This window comes from Ictalurus punctatus, chromosome 9, assembly GCF_001660625.3.
Source record: "Ictalurus punctatus breed USDA103 chromosome 9, Coco_2.0, whole genome shotgun sequence".
NCBI lineage: Eukaryota > Metazoa > Chordata > Actinopteri > Siluriformes > Ictaluridae > Ictalurus > Ictalurus punctatus.
Genome location: NC_030424.2, coordinates 3405343 through 3418348, shown reverse-complemented (window position 1 = coordinate 3418348; position 13006 = coordinate 3405343). Strand labels below are relative to the sequence as shown.

Below are 13006 nucleotides of genomic sequence, written 5' to 3'. Positions count from 1 at the left end.
CACAATCCAGAAGTCAACAGCGCTGTGGTACTAACTTATTTTAACTCCCAAAGAAACTACTGGTTACTGGGAACACCAACCATTTGTAATTATGTCGAGTTTGAAGTCATCAGATTTGTGACGCGAGTCCACATCACAGCGTCTCTCATCATTTTAATATTATTATTATTAGTAGTAGTAGTAGTGGTAGTAATTGTTGTATTTTAAGGCTGTTGTGTACCTCATATATGATCCTTTGCACCAGGTCAAACTCGCCCTCCAGGGACGCGTCCAGGAGCAGCGCCAGAGGGTTAAACTTCACTCTGAGACCGTGACCCGTCCTCTCAGACCCAGGCTTTTTCAGGTTCGTCCTCTTCACCTAGCATTCGATCAGAAATAAGAACATGAGATTTATTCCCTGAATGAAAAAGCAGCTTAATAACATTCACGCTTTTATCCAAAGAATAAGTCTCTTTTTCTGTGCAGGGATTTGAACTTACACACGTTAGTCTTGAATTGATTCACTTCAATTCAATTCAGTTTTATTTGTGTAGCACTTTTAACAATGGACGTTGTCCCAAAGCAGCTTTACAGAAATGTATAAATTCGGGATTGAGATTTTAAATGTATGAATTTATCCTTATGGATTTAATTTAAAGAAATTAATTCTTCTGATTCGTGATAGAAAAAACACTTGGTGTGTCGCGTCTGGCGTTTATTTACTCATTTGCTTTTGTTTTGTTGATTCAAACCTCCAGAATCTCCACATAGCATAACATTTCTCCAGTTCTACAGCTCTGTTTGTCGCTCCAGTTTGCAGTTCATTTTAGAAGTAAAAGCAAATCGACAAAAATGCCTGAAACACAACAGCATACTTGATTCGTTTCCTGCAGCGGAGTCGATTCAGACTCGAATCACTTTCTCACCGAGTTCCCTGAGTTCAAGTGAGCGACCGCGTCACTCAGACGCTCTCGGACCCGAGCGCGATTGCCGTTTTCTCACCTGCATAAAGAACCGCACTACAGGACAGAACACACTAAGGTTCTGTTCAAACAGACTAAAACTCTGCGTATGTGAAAGCACCTGGAATGTTTGTGTCCCTAGTGATATTATTCTCGTAATGCCCTGGTGTGACGCTCACCGTGTTCTGCTCCGCGTCTTCCTTCTCCTCTGGCGTGGACTCTACGTGTTCGTCTAACGATGTCCGATTGTTGTTATGACTGTCCTCGGGACCTTCTTTAGGATCGGTGGTGTCTGTAGTCTCCGTAATTTCTGTACGATTAGCCGTTTGAGCCGGTCGATTCTCGTTAGAGTCGGATGCGGGTGATGGTGATGGTGCGGGCTCTGAAACAGGCGGTGGCATTGGCGCTATGGCGGCTTTTTTAGTTGCAGCCATTACATTTCCATTAACGGAATCAGAAACATCGCCTGCTAAATTAAGGGCGGTGTCTGGTTGGAAGAATGGTGTGACCGTTTCCATGCCTCCAGCGAGCGTGTTGAAGCGTTGGTAGAGAAGCTTCTGGATGTTCGGACCGTTCGGACCCTCAGGCTCGGTGATGGAGCTTCGCTTTTTAAGAGGACGAGGAGCGTTGGCGAGCTTCCTCCTCAGCACCTCCAGGTCGATGTCGCTCTGGTAGCGCAGGGGCGAGTGAGCCGGGGTGAGCTTGGTGGGGCTCAGGGGCCGAGGGATGTTCTCCACGCTGGGTTGAGGACTGTGGGTGATCTCGGGTTCGGACTCGCGCTCCGAATCGTCTCTGGAGGATTGATGCTGGAAGGGAACAGGGGACGAGGAGATTGAGCTCGGCAGCAATGGCTTTCCATAGACTGAAAACAGAAAAGGAAGCAGCATGAAGAAAATAAACATTCTGTTTAACAAGGTTGTGGTGTTTATGTATGTATGTATCTATCTATCTATCTATTTATCTATCTATCTAATTTAATTAATTAACTAAATAATAATGTGTGAAGCTTCCCAAGTTGCCTTTTCTTTGAACTTACCTGCTTTGACTGCAGCTCTGGTGCTGCTGCTTTGGTAGTTTTTGGCCGTTGGCTGCTGCAGGTAAACGTGATAGATAGAGCTGGAGTTCATCGTAGCAGGACCTTTCCGAGGTGACTGAGGTCGTGACCCCCGGTCCGTATAAAACGGTCGAACCGCTGCAGCCAGAGGGGCATCGTTACTTCTCTCGCTCTGGGGTAAGATGGGCGAGCCGGCCGAGGACGTGGGACTCGGAGGGACGGTGATCCTCTGCTGGATCTGCTGCGATGAGGAACCGGAGGATCTGTGCCAGGATAGAGTGCCTGGTGCTGAGCGGGGCAGAGAGTTAGTGGCACAGACGGTGGAGTGATGCCCCACGCTGGGGTACGTGCCATAGATTGGGGGCGGATGTTTGGACAAGGTTGTTATAGTGCCCAGTACTTTAGGAGATCCCTGTAGTGGAGGAGAGAGTATATCAGTGGAGGACAGAGTATATCATCATTTTCTTCTTCTTTTTTTTTTTTTTATCACAGTCAGCTCCAGCTCCATAATTATTGGCACCCTTGGTAAAGATAAATAAAAGCGATTATTAAAAATAAATATTAAAATATAAGATTTGATTTTCAGACTGTGATTAAGTTAATTAACCACAAAGACATTTTTCATCACTGCTTTTTAACCCATCTTTACTTAGGGTGTCATTAATAGGGTGATACTTTTATAAAAAAAAATAAAACTTAGAATACATTTTCTTTAATTAAAAGATTTTTCACTAAAATGCTCATTATTTATCTTTCGCTTTATGTATCTGTTAGTTTTAAAGTTTAGCTCTTTTTACACTAACAATTACACATCTACCGGCTAGTCACAAATTATTAATAAAAACAACATTTTTTTTTAGATTCAACTCTACAATCGTTTCTAACATCTCACCCCTCAGAGGCAGCTGGGAAAACTCCGCCCCTTACTGACGCTTTACGCCGTACGGATCTTACAGTAATTTCATTACAAAAAGTAATCTATGTGACACGAACGATCACAAAAGCACAAATAAATACAATAATAAATAAATAAATAAATAAATACATTTACATAAATACATTAATAAATACTAAGAATTGAAATAAATACTAAAACATATTATGCATAAATAATTCAATAAAAATTAAATATTAATGTTAAGTTTAAAAAAAAAAAAGCGCTGTAAATAATTAATGCCATTAAACAAATAGTTCTCTATTTGCAAATATTATTTAATGACTACACGGAAAACAATACGCTAAATAATTAAATAAAGTGTAATAATTTCGTGAGTAAGGAGAGAAAGTGTGGAATCGTCCACCATGAATTCTTAACGTTTAGCTTAAAAACGAACTAAACTTATACTTCATTATAACGTATACTAAGAGTTAAGGATTATTAACGTAAATAAAGAAAGAATTAAACATAACTGCGTAACTCGGTGTCATACAGAGTTCAACGTCTCACCTTTTCACCGGCAGCCATTTTGCCCGGGTTCTGCCTCGTATCCTTCCAGTCCGGGGCTTTGAGAGAGGCCATGTTCCAATTTGCATCGTTTGCTGTAAGGTAGGACGGAGCGAGAGGGGAGAAATGAGGTATAAACAGAAACGGTCAAAATGTTCAGAGACACAACACACCTAAGACTAAACACTCGACGCTTAAGACTCCGCTAATCACGGCTTGGCGTGGAGTGTATTTGTGGAGCGTCCTCTTCCCAGATCAGGCTAAAGAGATTACAATGGCGCTCTGTTTATGTGTGCGTGTGTGTGTGTGTGTGTGCGCGTGTTTGTGTGTGTATTGACAAAGAGTGACACTTTCCCATTGACCTGGGGTCATCTCTTTCGATTTTGGCCTGAGCATCATCTCTATGATACAAAATAATATTCAAAAACAGTACGTTCTTTACAGAAGCTGTAACGTTGTGATCCGTTTCAGACTACTAAAAATTCATTCGAAGCCAAGCAGGAAAGGTTAAACATGTCAGGCTGTGACTTCGAGGATTGAGAGGCTACTGTAGGCTTAATTCAATGATGCAATTTGTTATAACCTGCTCAGGGCCTCCTACGAAAATAAATCGAGTTACATAACAGCAGCTGCAGCCTCCATTGAATTCAATGACCTTCTGAACTCCTGTGAAGTTTTTCTCCCCCCCCCAGCCAAGTCTCTCACACACTCTCAGACTGCGTGTACTTCCTCTGTTCTTCTGAATAATACATAGAGCAGGTTTAAACCATTGTACATACACACCAAGGAACAGAACCTCAGATGTGTTCAGCTAAAAAGAGAAAAGTTTGTGCTTCATCTTTCCTGAAACGAGAACTGGATCAGCGTGAAAGGTCCACAGTAAAACGATCCTCTGTTTCCAGCGTCCCGTTTTCAAACAGGACCGACATTAAAGCAAAAGCCAACCGAAAGGAGATGCTTTTTATCTTTTCACTTCTTTAAGAAGTAGGCCACTCTGTTCTTATCGTATTTTAATCCCGGAGCTGTTACTTGTCCTTGTAGAGGTGTATAATAAATATAGGACGTAACTGCAGCGTACTTCAGATACTAGAGATAGTGGATGGAGTAGAAGTTGTAGACTTGTAGAACGCAACGTTTCCAGAGAAACAGGACGTTTAATTCATCTGCCGTGGTTCTCAGGGTGGAGGAGGTCAAACCGTGTCGTTGTGGTTGTTGTTTTTGTTGGGATGAAAGCTGGAACCCCTTAGGAATATCTTATAATAAATATGGTAAGGCTAGTTTGATGACAGGGCTGAAAATGGAAGAGTCCAGTCAGTTTTAAAGTTCCTCAATCACTGAACCAGGAACCATAGGTTCACCTCCTATAAGCACTTGGTTTGTCAGAAATGTCCTGTTTTTTCTGGAAATTTTTTGCGTTACTTTCTCCTACATCTTCAAGCTATACTACCTGCTACATCTACATACTGTATATTCCCAAAGAGTTGACATTTTGCAGCCTTCAGCATCAATTGTATCTCTAATTGCGTACCTATCCTGAGGACCAATAGTTACTGTACCATGCTCTAAAATCTGCTCCTCCTGCCATACTGAATTACTCAGGCTTCTACTCTTGTGATCTTGAGAGCCACAGGTTGATGCTTCCGCCATCCTGAAGCCTACAAACTTCTTTTTTCCCACTAATGTGAGGTATTCATGCTCCTCTTCCTGTCATTTTTAGTACGACAAGTTCTTTCTCCTACCATAATATAAGGACATTAAGCTCTTTCTCCTACCATCCTAAGCATCATAAACTCCTTTTTCTGCCATCATAAGGACCACAAGCTCCATCTACAGCCAATCTGAGGTCCACATGCTCCTTCTACAGCCAATCTGAAGAGCACAAGCTCCATCTACAGCCAGTCTGAAGAGCGCAAGCTCCATGTACAACCAATCTGAAGAGCGCAAGCTCCATCTACAGCCAATCTGAGGACCACATGCTGCTTCTACAGCCAGTCTGAAGAGCGCAAGCTCCATGTACAGTCAATCTGAAGAGCACAAGCTCCATCTACAGCCAATCTGAGGACCACATGCTGCTTCTACAGCCAGTCTGAAGAGTGCAAGCTCCATGTACAGCTAGTCTGAAGAGCGCAAACTCCATCTACAGCCAATCTGAAGAGCACAAGCTCTTCCTTCTACAGGCGCTCTGAGGAGTTCTCAGGTACTTTACTATCCAGAGGCACTTAAGCTCCTACCCCTGCCATCCTAGAAGCTAGTATTTCTGTATGTGCTGTTTTATTTAAAAGAAAGTCAATCGAACGAGTATCTCAGATGTTTCTAGAAGGAACATCTTCAAGATTTTCAACTGAAAATCCTGTTGCCTCACCTTTACTCCTTCAGACGTTAAAAATTCTGTTTTATTTCTGAACTACCGTACAAAACACAGAAATAGCCGAAGAAAAACTCAAAACTTTTTTCACCGACTACCACAGCTGTAAACTCACGGGTGGGATGGTCTCTGGGGTCAAGGGTCACCTCGCGGTTCACTACGACGTCTAGGTCTGAGACCTTCCACGGTCCCGCAGGCTTCCTCACTCTATCGACGTCTTAGGTTGTGCACACACACCAATCCAACCAAAAAACCCCATACACACACACACACACACACACACACATTGACGACGGACAGGGGAAACAAATACAGAGAATGGAGGAGGAAAGACATGACAGGATACAAAAGAAAACGTGTTAGAAAAAATGGCAAAAAAGGATGAATTCATAAAGTGTAAAGATGATTGTGGATGAGAGGATGGAGTGGAATTTTCTGGAACTTTCATATAGATAAAAGGTGAGTGTTACTGAAGTGTTACGTTAGAAGAATATGGTATAAATGACAGGAAGAGAAATTTGGAGAAACTGATTAAAACGATCCATCGATCTGATATGCAGTTTCATGATAAAATTCCCAATCTGCCCGAGGTCTAGAGTTTGCGCAAACTGCTGGAAAACTCTCCGCCTTCGCATCTGTGATAGTTCGGAAAGATGTGCGTGGATCGTCGTCATAGCAACCGTCAGGACGTCAGTATCGGAGCATTCAGAGAAAGAGACTCACCTGATCTGGAGCGAGTGTGGCTGATTTGGGCAGGAAGCGGGTGTGGTTTAAGCGGGTCGGGGGTCAAAGGGTAGCCTCCGTCCTGCCTCCCAGTCACCGTGGGAACTTGGATGTAGGGAAACACGGCTGCGACGCGACCAGAGGTGATGGGAACAGACTGAGGGGACGAGGGAGCGCTCATCCGCCCTAACTGTAGAGGAGAGAGAGATTTACTTATTTAAAATCATATACTGAACAAAGGATTATTATTATGGTTTTTTTTTAGTTTGATGGTTGTTAGTTTTTTTTTGTTGAGGAAAGATCTTAGAAGTATAGTAAGACGTATGTGTGTGTGTCTGTGCGTGTGTGTGTAGCCAGAAATCTTATTTTATTTCCACACCCCAAGTCAGGAATCTAAAATCATCCAAGACCTCCGACACACCCTAAACAGGACAGCTGCTCTTCTCCATCTGTGTGTGTGTTTAATAATACTAACCGTGTAAGTAAGAAAACTCTGTGTGTCATGCTGTTATAGTAAAATAATGAGTGACGTGTGATGTGGTGTGATGAAGCACATCCTCAAGTGTTTTATTCCTCTTATACCACAGCAATTTGTCAACAATTACAATATGTGATATATCAACGAAGGACACATACTGTTTATCCATGTATAGGTACATATAATGTTGAACATCCACGAAATCCTCTTTTTTTTCCTCTCGAAGTCAAAAAACAAAAACGCAGCTTGTCATGTTACCAAGAAACTCCTCTGTGCTGAAGATTTTGGAAGTTATAGCTTTACCTCTGAAACTGGAGACTCTTTCCGTAAATGCTAAATAAACGCATCCTTACGGAAACCTTTATCATATCAGTGATTATACACGTTCGTCTTTTTTTAAATTACGGTTATTACTAACATGTTTATGATTATCGTCATGGTTACAGAGCAATGCAGTATGAGGGACAGTGATTTAGAACTGGGATTAGATTTTTGGTAACACCGAGTGTCTGTTCGGTTTAACACACTGTAAGACACACCTCAGCTTTCTTCCTGTAGAGACGCTCTCTCAGCTCCTCGATGCGTCGGTCCATCATGCTCACCTCCAGGTTGCGTTTATTCAGCATGTCCTTGTGCTGCTGGAGTTTACTGTTCTGCTCCTGATTCAGCTTGTTCCTCATCTGAGGGGCCAAATAAATCAACATACACACACATGCACACAGACACACACACATCAGTCAAAGTGCTGTAGCAGCTGTCTGCAGCAGATTTGCAAATGTTTGCTAATACATTAGCATGCTTGTTAATGACTGACTGAGATGGCTGTGGATCTGAGAGTCCAAACACACACAGTCCACTGAAAACAATCCACTGCGTTTCTGTCCGACTGAAACGGTTTATTTCATTTCAGATGTAACAATTCAACTTGTACGCTATTTTAATTCCACGTTAATTAGGCAAATTGATACACTTGTTAGATGCGATCAATGAAGTGATGTGTAAAACATCCATTCATACAACGTGAGATTTCATTTGTTAAAACTGTGTTAGTTTTGATTAAAGAGAGGTGTCTGACATGTACAGCAGCCACGCCCCCTTTACTGGGACCAACAGACAGAGGCCACACCTCCTCAGTGTGAGTAACGAGCACAGAGGTCATGCCTCCTTCACTTGGAATGACAGGCATGGAGGCCACACCTCCTTCACTGAGATGGACAGACAGGCCACACCTCCTCAGTGTGAGTAACGAGCACAGAGGTCATGCCTCCTTCACTTGGAATGACAGGCACTGAGGCCACACCTCCTTCACTTGGAATGACAGGCACTGAGGCCACACCTTCACTGAGATGGACAGACACAGAGGCCACACCTCCTAAATGTGATTAACGAGCACAGAGGCCATGCCTCCTTCACTTGGAGTGACAAACACTGAGGCCACACCTCCTTCACGGAGATGGACAGACACTTAGGCCACACCTCCTCAACGTGATTAATGAGCACAAAGGCCATGCCTCCTTCACTTGGAATGGCAGACACAGAGGATGCATCTCCTTCCTTGGTACTAACAGGTACAGAGTTCACACCCCCTTCACTAGATCTGACAAACATTGAAGCCACACCCCTTTGATTTGTTCTGACAGACACAAAGGCCACACCTTCACTGGACCTAACAGACTGTCCATGTTGACATTATTTAGACTAACAGGTGTAGAGAGTGAGTGCATGCTTGCGTGCGTGTGTGTGTACCTGCAGTTCCTGGTACAGTTTGTGGAGCTCCAGGGCGCTGCCCCCTGCAGGCTGTGACTCTGTAATGCGTTTGTTTCTCAGTTCCTCCAGCTGCTGTGTGAGCTGCTCCACCTTCATCACGGCCTGCTGCAGCTCCACCTGCTTCTCCTGGAACAGACTGCTCACATGCTCGATCTCTGCCGCTATACACGCACGCACACGCACACACACAAACACGCACACACACACAAACACGCACACACACACACGCAAGCACAGATCAGAAAGTCTCAGTATTGTCCCACTGCTCCTTTTACACCAAATTATAATCAATCAGCAAGATGTGCTTGTTGTGTGAAGTTTGCTTTTGCACAAGGCTAATGTAGCTAACAAGTAACGGAAGCTTATAGCTACCAGTTTAGTATTGTGCACTAAATGTTCAGTATCTCAAACAGCCTTGCCAATGTGGTTTTTCACCATGGATGGCACAAACAGCTTTAAAAACAGTCACAGCTACATCGCTTCTCTTTCCCAGCACATAGTTTAGACCCAGGAAGGGGGCATGGCCTATAGTTTGACGTTAGAAGTGATTTAATTTTCACTCCGAGAGTGAATTTTCCCTCCGAGATGAGTGACCATTCACATTTAAAACAGACTTCAAAGCGGAGCTTCATCATCACCACTTCCTGGTTTGTCCTACAATTCCATTCCCTAACTTTAGGAGGCGGGGTCTAAAGGGGCGGAACGATACCGAACTGCACTGAGGAAAAAAGTGATTCCAAGATGACGGCCCCCGGAACATTCCAGCTTTCCGCTACTGTACTGTGTGAGGTTTTTATTTGTGTTTTAACGAAGTGTTGTGATCGTACACAGGTTTCCGTTGATCAGCTTGCTGTAGTCCACTTGCCCCCTCATGGCACGGATCTTCTTCAGCTTGGCCTCCTGATTCTCCACTCTCTCCCTTAGCCTCTGCAGCTTCTCCGATTCGGGCGTGGCCGGGCCCTGATGAGGTTCCTGCTGCTTCAGATAGCGCAAACGCTGCTCCTGCACACACACACACACTTAAACTCTGCAACACTAGGGCTGTGGCTGTCTCCTTCAAAACAATATAATGTCAAGTTCATTAAAAGAGGCCTGGCCTTTGTGTATGACAGAACCAGTGAAGGGGGCGTGGCCTCTTTGTCTCTCACAATGAAGGAGGCACATAATGAACAATGATGAAAACAGGGAATGTGTGTGTGTGTGTGTATATATATATATAATGGAGAGAGAATTTTTTTGCTGACTCATAGACTGGCCTACTCTAGAATAAACCGACACAAAGCAATGACACACACACACACACACACATTAGAGAATGAACAAACCCATTTATATTACCACAGGGTCGCTACTGCAGCTCTCACCATGAACACATACGCTAATGCAGCAAGACAGATTCAAAATGAGCAGACAGACAAACAGACGCTCACACACACACACACACACACACACACACACATTTATATATATATATATATATATATATATATATATATATATATATATATATATATATATATATATATACACACACACACACACACACACACACACACACACACAGACATATATATATATATGTGTGTGTGTGTGTGTGTGTGTGTGTATGTATGTATGTATGTATATATATATATACACACAAAAAATACAACATTCTATCTTTCTTCACTCATATAAGAAAAAAAAGATCATTGTAAAGCTTTGTGTACTGTAGAACTCCATAAGTATTGGAACCTTTCAAGATAAATAAACAAAATCCACTACAGTCCGCTCCGAAAGTACTGGAACCGCAAGACTAGATCTTTTGTTTTCACGTTACACTGAAGGCATTTGGGTTCGAGATCAAAAGATGACCATGAGACGATGGATCAGGATTTCAGCTTTCATATCCTGATGCATTTTTTTACCTCATAATACAGGGTTTAGTTTAAGATTTAGGATTTATCTGCACTATTTTCCTGTCGGTCCCATTTATCATTTAAACACACTGTAAAGTAATCGACTTAAATAAACAAAAAGATCCTATCCAGGTAGTTATTAGTCACTATTATTATTATTACTACTATGTCTCCTCAATTATTGTTAAAATCAGGCATTACAATGTTAAGAGATGACATTGAACAGTTTGTGAAGGGAATATAAAAAGAAATGTCTCGGTTTTAATGAACAATCTTTTAAAAATGTAAAAGTATGACCATATAATAACATCATATACACTATTATACACACAAAATACTTCTAAAAAAAAAACCTGAAAATAATCATGCGCTTATTTACCTGATGATCGATCAATTCTTTCAACCGTAAACAAATCGTATCCATGAACATTCTCGAGACTGACTGGTGGAGTTCTCAGATGAATCAAAGCTCATATGATCTCCTCCTCCTCCTACTTTCTTCAAACTTCAGGACATTTCCTTCACACACTTTTCATTCTGTACACTTCCTGGCAGCTGCAGATTTGTGCTGATGTAATTTCCTATGGCCATGGAGTGAGCCCTTTCCTGCTGTTGTTTGAGACTCAGAGCTTCACACGTATATCCACACACACACTGACCTAAACCCTACATATACACTCACACACACACACACACACTGACCTAAACCCTGCACGAACACTCACACTGACCTAAACCCTGCATGTACACTCACATACACACGCACACACTGACCTAAACTCTACACATACGCTCACACACTAACGTCAGTGTCGACTCATGCCACAGTGTCAGAGTGACGTACAGGACAGAAGAAATCTATCACATTTCTAATACACTCTGTTTACAAACAAATCCATTTTTCTTAACTTTTCAACCACAATTTATGAAAGTCCAGTGACATAAAATTCCTCATGACATCACGACTGAATGGCAATGAAAAAAAAAAGTTACCTTTTAATCGTTAACCATTAATAATTTAAAGTGACTGTATCTTATTTCCATGAGGATATTCATCGTACCACTTTCGACAGACGAGAAGTCTGTTTTGAACCTGAAGCAAAGAATAAATCTTGAGACGGTTGCAAATTTTTGACCAAATTTATTCGACCAACCTAAATGTCGAGGCTATTTTTTTTTACTTAAAATGTCTCGTTGTGTTTCTTTTCTTTAAAAAAATTTTTTTTTTTAATGGTCGAATTGAGTAAAATTATCTGCTCATAAAAAAGTACAATTCCAAAGAAGACTCAAATAACCACTCTTTACAACTGCAGTGAACAGAAAATCATCTCAGAACACACATCATCAAACCAAAACTGGGCTACAACAGCAGATAACTGGATCAGATTCCACTCCTGCAAGCCAGGAACCAGGATCTGAGACTACAGTGGGTACAGGCTCACTGAAACTGGACTGTTGACAACTAATAAAACATCTCCTGGTCTGTTGAATCTCGATTTCTGCTGCATTTCATGGATTTCAGCATGAATCCATGTAGATCTAACCTGCCTTGTAACAACACTTCAGGCTGGTGGTGGTAGTGTAACGGTGTGGGGAAAGCATCGTTTAAATGCCACGGCCTGTCTGTGTATTGTCGCTAACCATCTTATAATGGTTACTTCAAGCATGTCCCAAAGCCATCTCAAACTGGTTCCATGAACATAACCATGAGTTCAGGGTACTGTACTTCGATGGTCCTCCAAGTCACCAGCTCTGAATCTAATAGTGAGCACGATTGGGATGTGGTACAACGAGAGATTTTCAGGATGAATGCGCAGCTGATAAATCTGCAGTAAATATGTCTGGCAGTCATGTCAGCATGGACCAGTACTTCAAAGGAACTTTTCCAAAACCTTGTGGAATTCACTACTCTGTGACAAAAATGCTTTGCCCACACGGCTGATTGGACGAATCAAGCTCTAAAGACAGCTGAGACGCCGTCCTCATATCACATATCCGGGTGTGCACATGTCCGAATTCCCATGAGACCATGTGTGCATGTCTGTCTGAGTTAAACATGGCTTCTTATCACACACACACACACACACACACCCATTCTCACATGGCTCAACAGAGCCAAAACCTCCCTTTAAACTCCCAGTGTATTATTCACTATCTCATCTTATTCATTCAGCCGCATTCGGTCATTAAACAGTGCGCAGTGTGTAACTGAGGAAGTGTGGACTCGCCCCCGTCTCAGATCAAACAAACGCAGGGCACAATGATGTTCAGATGTGTGTGAGTCAGACGGGGAGTCAGACGGAGCAGAAACAGCAGTGTGTAGTGTAAAGGTGCTT

General features: G+C 42.4%; 1 protein-coding gene across 7 annotated transcripts in view; it reads right to left on the bottom strand.

Moving 5' to 3' along the window:
* Positions 1-13006, bottom strand: part of ppp1r13ba (protein phosphatase 1, regulatory subunit 13Ba) — a 38023-nt gene that overhangs the window by 3680 nt on the left and 21337 nt on the right. For 4 of the 7 annotated variants that reach the window (XM_053682874.1, XM_017475667.3, XM_047157491.2 and 1 more), the window contains 9 exons: positions 9600-9774; positions 8752-8933; positions 7545-7685; positions 6528-6717; positions 5920-6021; positions 3443-3534; positions 1978-2407; positions 1121-1803; positions 221-358 (listed from right to left, as the gene is read on the bottom strand). In XM_053682874.1, the coding sequence (XP_053538849.1) occupies positions 221-358; positions 1121-1803; positions 1978-2407; positions 3443-3534; positions 5920-6021; positions 6528-6717; positions 7545-7685; positions 8752-8933; positions 9600-9774 (2133 nt within the window). Of the gene's footprint in view, positions 1-220; positions 359-1120; positions 1804-1977; positions 2408-3442; positions 3535-5919; positions 6022-6527; positions 6718-7544; positions 7686-8751; positions 8934-9599; positions 9775-11049; positions 12959-13006 lie in introns of those variants that run through there. The other 3 variants (XM_017475669.3, XM_053682876.1, XM_053682877.1) reach the window with 3 other exon arrangements.